Below are 18,740 nucleotides of genomic sequence, written 5' to 3' on the forward strand. Positions count from 1 at the left end.
TCTAAGGAGTGAATCTCAAGGTTGTATAATATGTAGATACTGTAACATTAAATGTACTTTAAACTTTAAAAACTTTATTCACCCATCATTACTGTTCCCACAACCTATGGACTCACTTTCAAGGATTCTTCATCTCATGTTCTTGATATTTTTGCTTATTTATTATTATTTTTTCTTTTGCATTTGCACAGTTTGTAGTGTTTTATACATTGGTTGTTTGTCCTGTTGGTTGCAATCTTTCATTAATTCTATTGTGCTTGGATTGACTGTGTATGCCTGCAAGAAAATGAATCTCAGGGTTGTACATGGTGACATGTATACTTTGATAAATTTGCTTTGAGCTTTGTTCTTGGTCCCACCATCCTGCCCAAGTAGGTGAATCTGCCGCTGCTGGGTAAGTTAACGCTATATACCTTGACAGGAGGAAGGGACCCTGCAGGAGGGTCATGGTCTCAGTCTTTCTCTGGCTCACTGATTCCAACCTGTCCACCAAAGGAAACAAGTGCTGTGTTTTCTCTTGCATGTGCTGGTATGTATGTGATAGTAATGTGGGGGTCATCTGCCAAGTAGAGAATAGAGTTCACCTAATGCCCCTCTGCTTATCTTTAGTTGTTTGCCTCATAACCCAGTCAATCACCAGGTTAAATAATATCACCGACATCACACAGCCTTGACTGACTCTTGTCTTGAATTCAAAGCTCAAATTGCTGTCTCAAACTGTGCAGGTGAAGTTAGCATGGAAACTCTGGATAAACTGGACAGTTTTGGAGGGGATCCCGTATGATCTGAGAATTTGCTAGAGGCTTTCCTTATGGATACTACCAGAAGCTTTTCAAAGTCCGCAAAATTCACATACAGTTGTCTCTCACTCTGTGCACTGTTCTGTGATGTTATGCAGCATGAAGATCTGGTCGACACAGACTCTGCTTCTCCCGAAGCCAACTCACTCTTCCCTCAAGCGCACATTGACAGCATCTGTAACCTGTTGGATAATGACTTTGGCGAGAATCTGGCTGGGCCCTGATAAATGTCTGATGCCATGATAGTTGTTGTAATCAGTTAGCACTCCTTTCTTGGGGATCCTAACAATTACTCCCTTTGTCCAGTCCTTGAGTACTTGTCCCCATCCCCAGATTATACTAAACAATGGTTATAGGATGGCTGCTGCAACTGTTGGTTCAGCTTTGAACAGTTCAATGTTCAAATTGTCATGTACTGGAGCTTTGATGTTCTTTAATGATTTAAATGCAATAACAACTCTTCTTTCTGGGTGGATCTGTGTTGATGTCGAGGTCCTCTGCTGCCTCTTGTATACTGTTTTTTTTCATTTGGTGGTGATCTAAATGGTAATTCTCTGAAATACTTCGTCCATCGTGCCTCTTGCTCTTTCGCAGTTGTCAAAAGCAGACTGTTCTTATTTCTCACAGGACCACTGGATCTGGCCTGAAACTTTCCGCAGATCAATTTTGAAATATTGTAAATATTTCCCTGATCACCTTGATTGCTGCTGTTTTGGTCTCCTCTGCAAGGTTTTCCATGTAGACTCTCTTATCCTTTCTTACAAGTCTCTTCATTTTCTTGTTAGCTGAAGTTTCTCCTTAATTCGAGTTGACTTTGCATCTAACACTTTTTTCTTAATTCTCCATCTTTCTTCTAAGGCTGTCCACGTTTCCTGTTGTATCCATTCTTTGTTCTTTCCAACTCTGTATCCTAGACAAGCCTCACTGCTGTCTTTGAGGACTGAGGCAATCCGTTTTCACATTGTGTGGATCTTGTTTACTGACGTCCTCAGGGTCTTGCAAGGTCTAGAATCTGTTCTTAAGCTGAATCGTGAAGGCAGAACGTATCAACATCAAAAGCGTCTTTGTAAATGCATTCCAGTCCCAGTGCTTCTCAGCTTGAGTTTCACCACAGCTACAACAAGGTGGTGATCAGTTCCTGTATCTCTTCATCTTTATATCCTGCAAGGATTGTCTCCACATACCATTGATCATTAAATGGTCAATCTGATTCTTGTCATGTCCTTTGGGTGAGCACCTTGTCAGTTTGTGGATTTCATGATGTGGATTGAGAGTCCCTTCTATGACCAGATTGATCATGGCACAGAATTCCACCAGTCTTTCACCATTGTTAATCATCACTCAACATCCATGTATGCACATGACCCCAGTGAGATGTGAGTTGTTATTTTCCACTTTGGCATTTAGATCTCCTATGATGATGATTATGTCATGGCATGGTGTTAACTCCACCTCTGATTACAGCTGTCCGTCGAAGACATCCTTTTCTTCAATGTCACTATCATTAGTTGGAGCAGAGCACTGGGTCACAGTCACCTTCACTTGCTTTCCTTTCAGCCTGACTCTCATCAGCCTACTGTTGATTGGTTTCCACTCCGGCAAGCATTTTTAAATGACAGCCACAGCATCTTGATGCTGAACATCTTCTCTTCCAGAGTATAAAACTGCTTCACCAGTTGCTGCTTTTAGTTTGCCAGACCCTGCCCATTTGTTTTCACTGATGCCCAGTGTATGTAGGCTGTAACAACACATTTCTTCAGTTATTTGTGCTAGCTTGCAAGTGTTCTATATGGTTTGTACATTTCAAAAATCAGTTTTGATCTTGATCATGGCTTCCTTCATCATGCCAGTGGCTTCCTCTTGGTTTTCACTTCAGTCAGTTGTGCAAATCCCAAGTGGAGACTCAGGGATACCATCACACACAGATACAGTTGTGCTAGAAAGTCTGTGAACCCTGTAGAATTTTCCCTACTTCTGCAGAAATAATAAGTCCTTAACGTAAGTCCTAAACCTAGACAGAGAACCCAATTAAATAAATAACATAAAATACATAATACTTGTTCATTTATTTATTGAAAAAAATGATCTAATATTACATGTATTTGTTGGAAAAAGTATGTGAACCTTTGCTTTCAGTAACTAGTGTGACTCCCTTGCACAGCAATAACTTCAACCAAACGTTTCCAGTAACTGTTGATCAGTCTTGCACATGGGCTTGAAGGAATTTTAGGCCATTCCTCCTTTTTTTTTAAAAAAAAAACTACTTTCACTCTAGGATGTTGGTGGGCTTCCTTATTGGATGTGATCTATATGGATTTTAGTAAGGCATTTGACAAGGTTCCACGCGGTAGGCTTATTCAGAAAACCAGAAGGTATGGGATCCAGGGAAGTTTGGCCAGGTGGATTCAGAATTGGCTTGTCTGCAGAAAGCAGAGGGTCATGATGGAGGGAGTACATTCAGATTGAAGGGTTGTGACTAGTGATGTCCCACAAGGATCGGTTCTGGGACCTCTACTTTTTGTGATTTTTATTAACGACCTGGATGTGGGGGTAGAAGGATGGGTTGGCAAGTTTGCAGACGACACAAAGGTTGGTGGTGTTGTTGAAGATTGCAGAGAGACATTGATAGGGTGCAGAAGTGGGCTGAGAAGTGGCAGATGGAGTTCAACCCGGAGAAGTGTGAGGTGGTACACTTTGGAAGGACAAACTCCAAGGCAGAGTACAAAGTAAATGGCAGGATACTTGGTAGTGTGGAGGAGCAGAGGGATCTGGGAATACATGTCCACAGATCCCTGAAAGTTGCCTCACAGGTAGATAGGGTAGTTAAGAAAGCTTATGGGGTGTTAGCTTTCATAAGTCGAGGGATAGAGTTTAAGAGTCGCGAGGTATTGATGCAGCTCTATAAAACTCTGGTTAGGCCACACATGGAGTACTGTGTCCGTTTCTGGTCGCCTCACTATAGGAAGGATGTGGAAGCTTTGGAAAGGGTACAGAGGATATTTACCAGGATGCTGCCTGGTTTAGAGAGTGTGGATTATGATCAGAGATTAAGGGAGCTAGGGCTTTACTCTTTGGAGAGAAGGAGGATGAGAGGAGACATGATAGAGGTGTACAAGATAATAAGAGGAATAGATAGAGTGGATAGCCTGTGCCTCTTCCCCAGGGCACCACTGCTCAGTACAAGAGGACATGGCAGTGGGAAGTTCAAGGGGGATATTAGAGGAAAATTTTTTTTTACTCAGAGAGTGGTTGGTGCGTGGAATGCACTGCCTGAGTCAGTGGTGGAGGCAGATACACTCGTGAAGTTTAAGAGACTACTAGACAGGTATATGGAGGAATTTAAGGTGGGAGGTTATATGGGAGGCAGGGTTTGAGGGTCGGCAGAACATTGTGGGCCGAAGGGCCTGTACTACTCTATGTCTATGTCTTACATGAACTGCTTGCTTCAGATTGTTCCATGTCATTTCTATAGGATTAAAGTCAGGACATTTGACTTGGCCATTCCAAAACACAAATGTCCTTTTTAAAGCATTCTGTTGTTGATTTACTCTTGTCTTTCGGATCATTGTCTTGTGGCATTATCGAGCTTCTATTAAGCTTCAGGTGACAGAATGCTACCCTACCATTCTCCTGTAAAGTGTGATACAATTTTGATACTGTACATTGTTCCCTCAATGATTGCAAGCTGTCCAGGCCCTGACGCAACAAAGCAGCCCCAAACCAGCCCCAAACCATGGTAGTTCTTCCACCATGCTTCACAATTGAGGTAAGGTTTTGGTGTTGGTGTTTCTTCCAAACATAGCAATGTGTGTTTCTGTCAGAAAGTTCAACTTTTGTGTCATCTGTCCACAGAATATGTTTCCAGAAAAGTTGCAGAACATCCAGGTGGCCTTTTGCAGACTTGGGACGCACAGAAAAGTTTTTTTTTTGGAGAGCAGTGGTTTCCGCGGTCGTGTTCTTCCGTGAACACCATTCTTGATCAGTGTTTTTCTTAGATAGTGGACACGAACAGAGACTTTAGCAAGTTCTAGAGATTTCTGCAGGTTGTTTGCTGTTACCCTTGGATTATTTTTCACCTACAGCGTTGCATGTTGTGCTCTTCGTGTGACCTTTGCAGGATACCCACTCCTAGGGAGAGTAGCAATGGTACTGAGTTTCCTCCATTTGTAGACAAATTATCTTACTGTGGACTGATGCACACTCAGTTCTTTAGAAATGCTTTTGCAGCCTTTTCCAGCTTCATGCATCTCTACAATTCTTCTAAGGCCTTCTGAAAGTTATTTTGACCGAAGCAACGTGCACATAAACAGATCTTTCTTGAGAAGCACAAGCTCTGTCAGTTACCTGACTTTAAATGTCATTTTTATAGGGCAGGGCACCTGTGCAACCCACACCTTCAATTTCAACTCATTGATTGGAATAACTGAATCCAAATAGCTTTTGTAGAAGGCATTACCCCAGAGGTTCACATACTTTTTCCAACAAATACATGTAATATTGGATGATTTTCTCAATAAATGAACAAGTATAATATTTTTGTGTTAAAAATTTATCTAGTTTTAGGACTTGCATGAAGATCTGATCCCATTTTAACTCATATTTATGCAGTAATAGAGAAAATACGACAGGTTTCACAAGCTTTCTGGCACCACAGTTATAGGGTTCTTTATTGCTGTTTCATTAACAATTTTTTTTGACCAGTCAGGGTTGTTAGCCTTGACCTAAACCCCGGAAACACTTTTAGTCTGGCCTCTACCCTTTGACCTGTTTGGCATGGGTGATCTTACCAAGAGTCAGACTACAAGGCCCTGACTCCAGCCACCAAGATGTGTAACTCTTCAGGTCATTGAGGCACACAAGCCTCCAAACCCACCACAAGATTGTGGTCCTCTTGGAGACTTGCAGGTTAATTCACCACTAAATCATTCCTGCAGCAGGTTGCTGGCAGGCAGCCAATAGAATCTGAGTGGTTGGGTTAGAGTTAGGACATTGAGTCATAAAAACAGGCCTTTGGCCCAAGTCTTATTTGCTGACCAAAGTGCTTTTCGGTACTAGTCTCATTTAGTCCATAAGCCTCAAGAGCTTTACAATCCACCAACCTGTCAAAAAATGTTTTTTAATAGTTGAAATTATATCTACCTCTAACAGTTCTACTGGCAGCTCCTTCCAGATCTACACTACCCCCTGGGTGGAAAAACTAGCTCCTTGAGGCCCCTTTATATCTTTTAAGAAAGTGTGTGGCTGGTCATCCAACATGATTTGATAAACCTGGGGTCCCTCTCTCCACCCCCCCCCCCACCCTTCCACCAGTTTCCTTCTGTCCAGGTAAATCAAAGCTCTTGTCAAGGGAGCATTCTTGTGAATCTTTTTGCCTCATCTTGAGCTTAATTGCATCTTCCCTAAGGAATGGCAGCAGAATTGTCACACTGCTCCTGGTGCAGTCTCTCCAATACCCTGTTGAGCTGTAACATGATATCCCAATTCTTGTACACTGTGCCCTGTCTCAAAGACAATTGTGTTATTCTCCTTTTTCACCTTGTTTACCTGCATCACCACGTACTTCCACCACACGCTCTCCTCCTTTTGCAACATTCCCCAGTGTCCGTCATTTACTCTGTAAGTTTTAACTTCCCAAAATACATCACTGATCTCGTGCAAGTTAATCTTATTTGCCATTCCTTTTCCCACATTACCATCTGATCTTGATCCCATTGTAATCTTAGGCATTCATTTTCAGTGTCCATCACATAGCCAATTTTGTTGTCATTGTTGTAACTGTGAATGAAGTCACCAGAGAGATGTAGCAGGTAGATATAAAAGTCTTTATTTGGGACACACACGAGCTGACAGCCTTTGGAGTCATGAGAGAGAGAGAGAATCCCTGATCCAACGTTACAGGCCATTTTTATATGTGAAAAATCAAATGTAACAGGATAATTTCTATAGTCACAAAGCCCTCAATGCTTTTGAGTTGCATGTAGTTTTTAAATTCCTGGGTTTTCCCACCAACGCATGCAAAATCAGTGTTAATTACTGTGGTCTCTGAATCATATTCATGCTATGGGGATGTTGATTACATTCATGCCTAAGCAGACACTTCAGTCAATTGGGTGTCTTCTAGTCTACAATATACTCTTCTGAGCTGCATTTTAAATTCCATCTACAATCTATATTCAGATCTGAAGGCTGATTGCTGTTGAAATTAATATCTGCTATATTGCATCTCCAGAATATGCCCTAAATCATAAGCAACTTTACTAATGATGATATATATATATATATATATAAATTAAAAAAAACAACAGGAACCCGCTGTCCACTGCCATCCCCTGACTCCTCCCACCCAATTCCTGTAATTGGTTAGCTCTCCCTGATTCTCATGAGAAAATGGGTAACACCAATTTTGTTGAACTGGTCCTGCCCGGAGTACAGATGGCTGCTTGTTTCCAAAGGAAATGAGAAATACCTAAGTAATTTCCTTATTTTGTTTAGCTAGGGTAAACAGGAACACATAAACAGGAACCGATTTTTCAAAATGGGATTGGCAGGGCTCATCAATAATGATGCCCTACAGAGACGGGGTGAAAAACTCGAAGCCTGGTGCCAGGCAAGTAACCTCTTTCTCAATGTCAGCAAGACGAGGGAGATGGTGATTGACTTCAGGAGAACACACTCCACTCACCCCCCCCCCCCCTTTACATCAGCGGCACAGCAGTGGAAACTGCAAGCAGTCTACGTATATAAGCTATCTTGTGAATTTATTTACGATTATGTTTATTGTGTTCTTTATCTTTTGTGTTGTTTTAGTGCTGCATCAGATCTGGAGTAACAATTATTTCATTCTTTACACTGATGTACAGGAAATGACATTAAACAATCTTAAATCTTGAATTATTCAACTGCACAGGCTTTAAGACTTACTGAAAAATTGATTGTCTTCATTAGTCACAGGATTTGCAAAAAGATCAGTTAAACATGTCAAAAAGTCTAAAAGAAGTTGGTATTGGAATGATGCAGTGGAATGGTCTGTCATTAGTAGAAGTAATCTGCATTCTTGTTCCTTCCTTATTAGAAAGCATCTAGCATGAGTGATGAGGGTAAAAATTGGTTATTCTAGTCTCCTGTAAAAAGTAACCTAAATTTCAATGATGAAAAGATGTGAATGTCCAGTGTCTATGAAAAGAAATAAGGAATTAAAGAGAAGGAGCATTATCTAAATGTTTATACCATGTATTTTTATTTCAAAGCAAGGTGTTTTTTGGTTCTAACTATAACAATTAATTTTCTTTCAAAGCGGAACTAGGAGACTACAACAATTCCGAGCACTTGCCCGGTTACCTCGCTGATTATTCTTTTATTGCCAACCAGCCTCAAGACTTTGAAAAAGAGATAGCAAAATTACATCAGCAGCATAAGTGAGTTGGTCCAGTGTGCATTCTATGTTGGAATTTTTGTTGTGATTAAAATATTACTGTGTTTTATTTCTCTGTATAAATTATTTTTTCCTTATAAACAGAGGACTGTCTCCAGCAGAATCTGAATTTAATTATTTAAACACAGCCCGTAGTTTAGAACTATATGGAGTTGAATTGCACTTTGCAAGGGTAAGTTTAAATCTTTTACTTCATGTTGCTTTAGATGTCGCTAATTGAAGCTCTTCATTGTTTCTACAAAGTAGTGTTAATTGATCATTAAATTTATGTTCTGCATCGCTTCTAAACTTCGCAAGCTCAAAAAAGGTGTATACTTAGTGAAATCATACATTTCTTTGAAGGATTTTTATACTTCTAATTTCAGATCACACAAAACTTGAGATTTGGGAAGGGGTGACATCACGATCACATTTGCTAATCGCCTAGGCCTAGTGCAATATATTTTCATCTGGTATTGTATTTGCTTACTGCAGTCAGCAAATTCCCATGTAATTAATTTGTTGGACGGCCAGTGTTAATCAAGTGCAAGTGTAGCCTGAGAAAATGTTGTGTAATTCTGTTAGAAAATGTTTGCATGCACTGTCCAATATGGAACATTATATAATCCAACTTGATTCCAAGGAAGCAGAACATAAAGACCTGAGAGGTGATCTTGAATTATGAATTTAAGGTTGTTGTTTCTGCACAGCTAATGTATCTATAAATGAGTCAGTTTCAAAATTGAATGATGGTGATTCATAACCATGATGAGGGATCACGCTGGAATGTGCTGTCCAAGATGCCATTGAGTATATTCAAGGCAAAGCTTGCTTTTTTTAATTTCAAGGGACGTAGTGATGGAACAGGAAAATGGCACTGAGGTACAAGATCAGCCAATATCTTGGCTAACAGTGGGACTGACTCAAAGTCCTATTTCTCCTTTGTTAACGCTCTCTGACAAAATCATGAAAGTTAACTGTGTGCTCTATGATGGTGCTTTGAGATGGTGCCCAGCATTATATCTATTACACATTTTTTACTGAATAATCAGAAGTTAAATTAACTATATTTTGGATTCTTTCTCACCACAAATCTGCATTGTATAGTGCAAAAACATTTTAAACTGCAGATGTTGGAAATCTAAAATAAAATCAAAAAATGCTGGAAATCCTCAGCAGGCTAGTCATTGCAGAGTGAATTTAGCAATGATTAATTGTAGATTTTAATCTGTATTTTAAAGAGGTACTGGTGATGAGAATGCACCAGATATCTTTAACCTTTTGTATGAGTAGTTAGATATGAGTTTCATGCTTGGCATTCAGAGTTGTAACTTAGTTTAAGTTGACTAAAGCCATTGGTTGGCGGGTGTATTTTTACCGAACTGTCAGACATGCTTACTGCATTAGTGGTTCAATTTCAATGAGGAATGCATGAATGTGTAATGTGAAATCATGTGTGAACAAGATGGAGTGACAGACTGAATGAGATGTCTATTGCTATCAAGCACCTGACGTTTAATCCTGTTTTGTTTTCATCAGTCATTTGAAGCTATAAGCTTTATAATGTAATATGGCTCTTCAGAGATGAATATGATCCAATGAATGAATCCCTCTTTCCATGCCTGATGTGAGTGACTGAGATTCCATCCTGATGGAACCCCATCTGGGGTTGCTCTTGTGATATTGGATCTCTTGTACTTGGGTTTATGTTACAAGAATCATGGTTGGTGCCCTTGCTTCTGCAAGCGTAAATTGATAGGGGAAGGGTTTAGAGCAACAATTTTAGTCGTCAGATACACGTATAGCAACAGACTAAAGTTACTTAATTTTGATATTCATAGCACTTTGCCACATTTTGGACCAAACAAATATAAAAATGGAAAATTTGATGCTCTGTGCAAGAGGATTATTTAGAGACATTGTAATCTTGTCTCAAAGGCTGCAAATTAGTCATTGGCAGACTTTCACTTTTCTACTTGCCCTGACTTCAGTGTTCCGTACAGCTGAGGTTCCCCAAAATGCTGTCTAATGCTTCTTTTACATTATTAATCTAGTCCTTAAGAAAATAGTGGAAGTTCAGACGGCGGCAATGTTCTAATAAGCAATTTTAATATTTGGCTCATATCAGAAGGATGTTGCATTTCAAATTTTGATTTGGATTTTAGTATATTTTCATAATTTCATGACTTTTCTAAGTCTGGGAATTGAGGATATTTCACATAGAGGTAAAGTCCTGGAAGACTGGGTCTGTAGATTTATGCCTTTCGCCTTAGATGCCAATTGGAGACCCAAAGTTTGATACGAAATTATCTCCTTTTTAGGATCAAAGTAACACAGAAATTATGATTGGTGTGCTGTCAAGTGGAATTGTTATTTACAAGAGCAGGGTACGAATTAACTACTTTCCATGGTAAGTACAGTCTCTGCCTACTCTTCTTTTAGAATTAATAAAAATAGCCTTTTGACCAAATTTTTAAGTCGTTCCTCTTTAGGCTGACTCCTTTTTCCCTGTCTTAAGCACCTTATGGTATTATTTCTGCTTTAAAGGAGTTGTGTATTAAAGTTAATTTCTGTTTTTGAAATGATTTTCCTTATAAACTCGTGAAAATTTTGCAAAAATTCCAAAATGAATCGGTCCAAAATTTGATATTGTCATTTATCACAAAAATATTTTTTAAGTATTTGAAACATTTGAGATTCAGTCCCAAGATGTAATAAATATAATTGTAGTAAGATATACATTGGCTTTGTGCCAGCATAACATTTTGGATGAGAATAGTGTCTTCTCTATTGTACATTTTATACTTCCATAGCATTTGTTTCTCGTATCTGTTTGTCATTCTACATATTGATAGCTCTGTAGGAAGAATATCATAAATAATGCAAGGATGAGGAGTAGTGAATCATAGTACTTCAAACTTGATGAGAAATAATGGTTCACAAACATTGGAAAATCTGTAGATGTTCAAAATCCAAAGAAATATACACAGGAACTCAGCAGGCCAGGCAGCATCAAAGGAAAAGAATAAACAGTTGACGTTTTGGGCTGAGGCCCTTCTTCAGGACAGGAAAGGAAGGGGAGAAGTTAGAGTAAGAAGGTGGGGGAGGGGATGAAGTAGTACAAGGTGGCAGGTGATAGGTGAAACTGGGAGAGGGGGAGTGGGTGAAGCAAAGAGTTGGGAAGTTGATTGGTGAAAGATAAAGGGCTGGAGGAGGGGGAGTTTGATATAGGATAGAAGACCATGGATGAAAGGGAAGGGGGAGGAGCATCAGAGGGAGGTGAGAGAGGGGGAAAAGGAATGGGGAATGATGGTGGTGAGAGGGGGAGGGGCAGTTACAGGAAGTTCAGGAAATCGACGTTCATGCCATCAGGTAGGAGGCTACCCAGACGGAATATAAGGTGTTGCACCTCCGACCTGAATGTGGCCTCATGGCAGTAGAGGAGGCCATGGACTGAAATGTTGGAATGGGAATGGGAAGCGGAATTGGAATGGGTGGTCACCAGGAGATCCTGCTTTTTGTGGCGGACGGAGCATAGGTGCTTGGCGAAACGGTCCCCTAACCTAGATCAGATCTCACAGGAGGCCACACCGGGAGCATCAGATACAATGAATGACCCCAACAGACTCACAGGTGAAGTGTCACCTCATCTGGAAGGATTGTTTGAGGCCCTGAATGGTAGTGAGAGAGGAGGTGTAGCGGCAAGTGTGGCATTTGTTCTGCTTGTTCATTTTCCTCCTTAGCCCCTACACCTCAGTGTTCTCAAAGCTTTATCTGCCGAGGCTACCATTGTCTTAGGAGAAATGAGAAAGTTAGTCCTCATTCCAATCTCATCCAGCTGCTGTTTATCCTAATGTAATGCCCTCTCATCCAGGACTCCTCCAAAGGAAAGATCTCAACATCAACCCTGTCAAGTCACTTCAGAGTTGTATATTTCATTCAGATCAGTATTTATTCTAAACTGCAAGGAGTATAAGTCCAGTCTTAAATAATCTTGGTAAATTCAGTTCATTTTGGCAAGACTTAATTTTGTGAACTAATTTCGTTCTTCTAACACAAATAGTTGGAATTGGGATTGGGAAGCATGCCTTATGAGAATAGGTTGAGTGAACTTGGCTTTTTCTCCTTGGAGTGACGGAGGGTGAGAGGTGACCTGATAGAGGTGTACAAGATGATGAGAGGCATTGATCACGTGGATAGTCAGAGGCTTTTTCCCAGGGCTGAAATGGTTGTCACAAGAGGACACAGGTTTAAGGTGCTGGGGAGAAGGTACAGAGGAGATGTCAGGGGTAAGTTTTTTTTTTACTCAGAGAGTGGTGAGTGCGTGGAATGGGCTGCCGGCAACAGCGGTGGAGGCGGATACGATAGGGTCTTTTAAGAGACTTTTGGATAGGTACATGGAACTTAGAAAAATAGAGGGCTTTAGGTAAGCGTAGTAATTTCTAAGGTAGGGACATGTTCAGCACAACTTTGTGGACCGAAGGGCTTGTGTTGTGCTGTAGGTTTTCTATGTTTTTAAATAGAACCGTATCGAAGGAGGGTGCAACTGTATGCAATACTCTTGCTATTCCTGGAAGTCTTTGAGACAAAGCCAATCTTTTCTATGTCTATATTACACTCCCTTGCAGTAATGACCAGTATTCAATTTACTTGCTGTGCCTGAATACTAATTTTGTTTATTGCCCGGTACTAAGAAAATCAGTCTTAAATTATTGCCTTAAGTGGAAAAAAAAAATAAAAAATCAACAGGATAAAACTATCTTAATTTAAGAAACTGTTTATATCAAGGGTTCCCAGCCTGAGGTCCACGGACCCCTTGATTGATGGTATTGGTCCATGGAGTAAAAAGGGTTGGGAACTCCTGGTTTATGTAAGTGTAATAGCTGCTTATGTCTTTGCATGGCAAGTTATTCATTTAAGATGTGAAGTTAATTTAAATTCTTCCTGAGCACAGTTCAGACTGCACTTTGAAGTATTGTGTGCAGTTCTGGTTGCCACATTATCACAGAGATATGATTGTGCGAGATAGAAGTATGTAAAGCATGGATTGGTAGGTGGTCAATTTTTTTTCCCCTGTTAGGGGTATCAAATACAAGAGCACAGGTTAAAGATGAGCGGTCAGTATCTGTGTTGTTCAACGGTTCGAAGGCAGATGGAGGAATTGAATATAGTCACTGTGTTTAAGGAGCATTTTGCCAATTAAATACACAAGGTGTATATGATCTTGGTGTGTGCAAATGAGATTAATGTAGATGAGCAAAAAAGTTAGGATTGGATGTGGTAGGCATCCAATCACATGATTGGATGTGTTTGGCATGTGATAGGGCCCACTGTCAGGCAAGACCAACTTCTGATATTAAAATTTCTATCTGAAGAACCTTGAGTGTTGGTAGTAGTCATAACTTTGTAAAATGTTTTGCTGGAAGTAGTTTGGGTTCATGATGGTAGAGATGGAAAGGAGAACAGACCATTCCTGGATAATGAATGGTTCAGCTTTTACAGGTGTTTCTAAGTTGATTTGTCCGTAAAGTCAGAAAATAAGTAAAATCATAAGAGCAGAATTTGACCATTTGGCCCATCAAGCCCACTCTGGCATTCCATCATGGCTGACTTAATATCTCTCTCTCTAAACCCACATTCTGCCTTAGACGCCCTTACTAATCAAGAACCTTTCAGCCTCTGCTTAAATATACTCAACGACTTGGCCTCAACAGCTGCTCGTGGCAGTGAATTCCACAGATTCATCAACCTTAGGCTAAAGAAATTCCTCCTCATCTCTGTTCTAATAGGATGTCCCCCTATTCTGAGGCTGTGCCCTCTGGTCCCGGACTCCGCTGCTATAGGAAACATCCTCTCCATGCTTGAGATATATAACCATATCTCCATAATGTTGTAATGAAAAGCATCAAAAACATAACTGATAAGGAAGGATAATTACTTAAAGTAGAGAGAGAGAGAAAGCTAGTTGGTAAGAATGAGCATGTGCATGTTAGACTTAAATATAGTAATATGGGAGCTCGCTCGTATGTGGACACGTCCATGAGCTGGACATTCATACCCGAGGTCGCCCTGTATCTTAGAATGTTTAAATTTTGTTATGAATGTATTTATCCATTCCTGAAACCAGTTTCTTGTACCTTTTGTAAGATCCCAGCATTGATTAGAATTCAGCATTGTCTGCTTACAGCTAAGGATGTTTATATTGATTGATAAAGACTAATTTTTTTGAGCAATAATTAAGTTTTAATTGAGGGCTATTCAGTGGATCAGGATGTGGATTTTTCTCAAGTTAATGAGAATTCCAACAGAAGGTTCAGAAACAAAATAAGTAGCTGGCTTTGGCAATGAACCGTGATTGGAAATAGTTTTGGCACTGAAGAATAAGCATTAGAAGTAGGCTGAGAAGAGGTGAAGAGGAGAAAAGATGAAAATAAGCATCAGTCCTGATGAAGGGTCTCGGCCTGAAACATCGACTGCACCTCTTCCTAGAGATGCTGCCTGGCCTGCTGCGTTCACCAGCAACTTTTATGTGTGTTGATTGAATTTCCAGCATCTCCAGAATTCCTGTTGTTTGCGAAAATAAGCATCTGTTAGTCACTTGCTACTTTTAAAATCCAAACAGTATTTTTAAAATAAAGTCAAGTATACAGAAAGATCAATGCATAAATTAAGCAGAAGTATTTAAACAGAATATACGACTGTGCAAAGCACGGGCCTGTTCAAAGAAGTGTAAAATGTGTGCCGTGGTTAAGCACTCAAAGCTATATAGAGGCTTGTGCTGAACAGTGGCTAAGTGGACTGACTAATCTCAAAATATTCAATAGATATTAGCTAGACCAGTTAGATACCAAAATATAGTTGTTTTTTAACTTTAGGAAAATGGAAATTGGCAGTTCACAGCATTAAGACTGTGGCATAACAGATCTCTGCCTGTACCACTACCTATACTCTTCTATGTTCTATGGAAGTATTTGTAATTCATTATTTTATTGTCTTAACAGGCACTATTCAGTCTATGTTCCAGATCATTGACAGTGAGACAGGTTGATAAGATGGTTAAAAAGGCATATCGGGTACTTTTCATCATTAGATCAGGTGTAGAGTTAAAAGGGTAGAAAAGTTATCCTAGAAATTTACAACACTGGTCAGATTACAACTTAATTTTTGTATACATAGAAACATAGAAAATAGGTGCAGGAGTAGGCCATTCGGCCCTTTGAGCCTGCACCGCCATTTATTATGATCATGGCTGATCATCCAACTCAGAACCCTGCACCAGCCTTCCCTCCATACCCCCGATCCCCGTAGCCACAAGGGCCATATCTAACTCCCTCTTAAATATAGCCAACGAACTGGCCTCAACTGTTTCCTGTGGCAGAGAATTCCACAGATTCACCACTCTCTGTGTGAAGAAGTTTTTCCTAATCTCGGTCCTAAAAGGCTTCCCCTTTATCCTCAAACTGTGACCCCTCGTTCTGGACTTCCCCAACATCGGGAACAATCTTCCTGCATCTAGCCCGTCCAATCCCTTTAGAATTTTATACGTTTCAATCAGATCCCCCCTCAATCTTCTAAATTCCAACGAGTACAAGCCCAGTTCATCCAGTCTTTCTTCATATGAAAGTCCTGCCATCCCAGGAATCAATCTGGTGAACCTTCTTTGTACTCCCTCTATGGCAAGAATGTCTTTCCTCAGATTAGGGGACCAAAACTGCACACAATACTCCAGGTGTGGTCTCACCAAGGCCTTGTACAACTGCAGTAGTACCTCCCTGCTCCTGTACTCGAATCCTCTCACTATAAATGCCAGCATACCATTCGCCTTTTTCACCGCCTGCTGTACAAGCATGCCCACTTTCAATGACTGGTGTATAATGACACCCAGGTCTCGTTGCACCTCCCCTTTTCCTAATCGGCCACCATTCAGATAATAATCTGTTTTCCTGTTTTTGCCACCAAAGTGGATAACTTCACATTTATCCACATTAAATTGCATCTGCCATGAATTTGCCCACTCACCCAACCTATCCAAGTCACCCTGCATTCTCTTAGCATCCTCCTCACAGCTAACACTGCCGCCCAGCTTCGTGTCATCTGCAAACTTGGAGATGCTGCATTTAATTCCCTCATCCAAGTCATTAATATATATTGTAAACAACTGGGGTCCCAGCACTGAGCCTTGCGGTACCCCACTAGTCACTGCCTGCCATTCTGAAAAGGTCCCGTTTATTCCCACTCTTTGCTTCCTGTCTGCTAACCAATTCTCTATCCACATCAATACCTTACCCCCAATACAGATCTGGTCACTGCATTACAGGACAATGTGATTGCACTGGAGCAGATGCAGAGGAGTTTTTGAATCTGTTACCAAGACCCAAAATATTTTGATAACAGGTGAAAGATTGGGACTACAGTTGGCCCTCCTTATCCGCGAGTTCCGCATGCGTGAATCAACCAACCGCGAATCGAGAAAACCCGGAAGTGCTCTTCCAGCACTTGTTGTTCAAGCATGTACAGACTTTTTTTCTTGTCATTATTCCCTAAACAATGCAGTATAACAACTAGTTTACATAGAATTTACATTGTATTAGGTATTATAAGTAATCTAGAGATGATTTAAAGTATACAGGAGGATGTGCGTAGGTTATCGTGGATCGGGATCGAAAAAAAACCGGAAGGTCTCGTACTAAGTAAGTTGGAACAGGTACATCTGGTATTATTTAGCCTCAGTTAGTCAAACGTTTGTCTTAGTATATAGCATATACTTTATCTTTCTTTGCATATAGAACACTTAAGAAACGTATGTTTCAGCGCCGGGTTCGGGAGCAGAAGTTCCTGAGTTTGATCCAGTGACAGATTGCTCTGAGCGCACTCTGTATTCATGCCGGGTTAATGTGGAGGATCAAAAACCCCAAACCCCAAAACCCAATAATTAAACCACTGCGTTGCTTAGTAATAATTGTAGCTTTCATCGGGGCAGGGCCTTTCTCACTTTATCCTTTAAAATTGTTCCAATCGTTGACCGACAGTAGCGTAACGCTTTTTCAATGACCGATGGAGTTTCACTTCTTTCTGATCGCTTTATTATTTCCACTTTATTTTCAATCATGATCATGATTATTTTCATGAACAGAAATACTGCGGATTCAGAGCTCCGCCACCGGGTCCTAATATCCACCGCACTGAGACAGATTAAATAAGGTCCGGGGTTCTGCTGGGTCCTAAGGTCCACAGTATTTAGATAGGTTGAATAAAGGACTTGAGCATCTGAGTTTTTTGGTATCTGCAAGGGGTCCCGGAACCAATCCCTTGCGGATAAGGAGGGCCAACTGTATTTGATTTGGAACTGGAGACATAATTGAAGTGTATAAAATTTGAGGGGCTGAGGGCAAGTAAATAGAAAGGTTCTATTGATGTTATCACAGGGTTTTAAAATCCAGGTAGCATAAATATAAATTAATTGATAGAAACTTCAGAGTGGAAATGAGTAAATTCTCAGACTGAAATAGTGACACAGGCATCATCACATTTTAAAAAAATATATATATAAAATGCAGCTTTATAAAACTCTAGCTAGTCTGTGTCTGGAGAATTGCATACAGTTCCAGATGCCCATTATAGGTAGGATGTTGAGGCTTTGGAGAGGGTACAAAAGAGGATCACCAAGGTGCTGCCTGGATTAGAAAGCATGTACTATTATTAGAGGCTGGATAAGCTTTTGTTGCTTTTTTTTCCTGGAGCGTTGGATGCTGAAGGAAGATCTGATAGAGGTTAAGCAACACACCTCAAAGTTGCTGGTGAACGCAGCAGGCCAGGCATCATCTCTAGGCAGAGGTACGTTCAACGTTTCAGGCTGAGACCCTTCATCAGGACGAACTGGAGGAAGAGCTAGTAAGAAGTTTGAAAGGGGGAGGGGAAGATCTGAAATGATAGAAGGCAGGAGGGGGAGGGATGGAGCCAAGAGCTGGACAGGTGATTGACAAAAGGGATATGAGAGGATCATGGGACAGGAGGCCCAGGGAGAAGGAAAAGGAGGAGGGGGGGAAACCCAGAGGATGGGCAAGGGGTATAGTCAGAGGGAGAATAAGGAGAGAGAGAGAAAGAATGTGTGTATATAAATAACGGATGGGGTACGAGGGGGAGGTGGGGCATTAGCGGAAGTTAGAGAAGTCAATGTTCATGCCATCAGGTTGGAGGCTACCCAGACGGAATATAAGGTGTTGTTTCTCCAACCTGAGTGTGGCTTCATCTTTACAGTAGAGGAGGCCATATCAGAATGGGATGTGGAATTAAAATGTGTGGCCACTGGGAGATCCTGCTTTCTCTGACGGACACAGCATAGGTGTTCAGCAAAACGGTCTCCCAGTCTGCGTCGGGTCTCGCCAATATATAAAAGGCCACATCGGGAGCACCAGACGCAGTATTTCACCCGAGCCGACTCACAGGTAAAGTGTCGCCTCACATAGAAGGACTGTCTGGGGCCCTGAATGGTGGTAAGGGAGGAAGTGTAAGGGCATGTGTAGCACTTG

The 18,740-nt window shown here is 40.8% G+C and overlaps 1 protein-coding gene across 6 annotated transcripts in view; it reads left to right on the top strand.

The window, feature by feature from the left end:
* The window catches only part of ptpn4a (protein tyrosine phosphatase non-receptor type 4a), a 231,415-nt gene that overhangs the window by 132,052 nt on the left and 80,623 nt on the right, over positions 1 to 18,740 (top strand). For all 6 annotated transcript variants that reach the window (XM_063048534.1, XM_063048536.1, XM_063048533.1 and 3 more), the window contains 3 exons: positions 8,095 to 8,215; positions 8,317 to 8,404; positions 10,533 to 10,621. In XM_063048534.1, the coding sequence (XP_062904604.1) occupies positions 8,095 to 8,215; positions 8,317 to 8,404; positions 10,533 to 10,621 (298 nt within the window). The remainder of the gene's footprint in view (positions 1 to 8,094; positions 8,216 to 8,316; positions 8,405 to 10,532; positions 10,622 to 18,740) is intronic.

Source organism: Mobula hypostoma, chromosome 5 (assembly GCF_963921235.1).
Source record: "Mobula hypostoma chromosome 5, sMobHyp1.1, whole genome shotgun sequence".
Lineage (NCBI taxonomy): Eukaryota > Metazoa > Chordata > Chondrichthyes > Myliobatiformes > Myliobatidae > Mobula > Mobula hypostoma.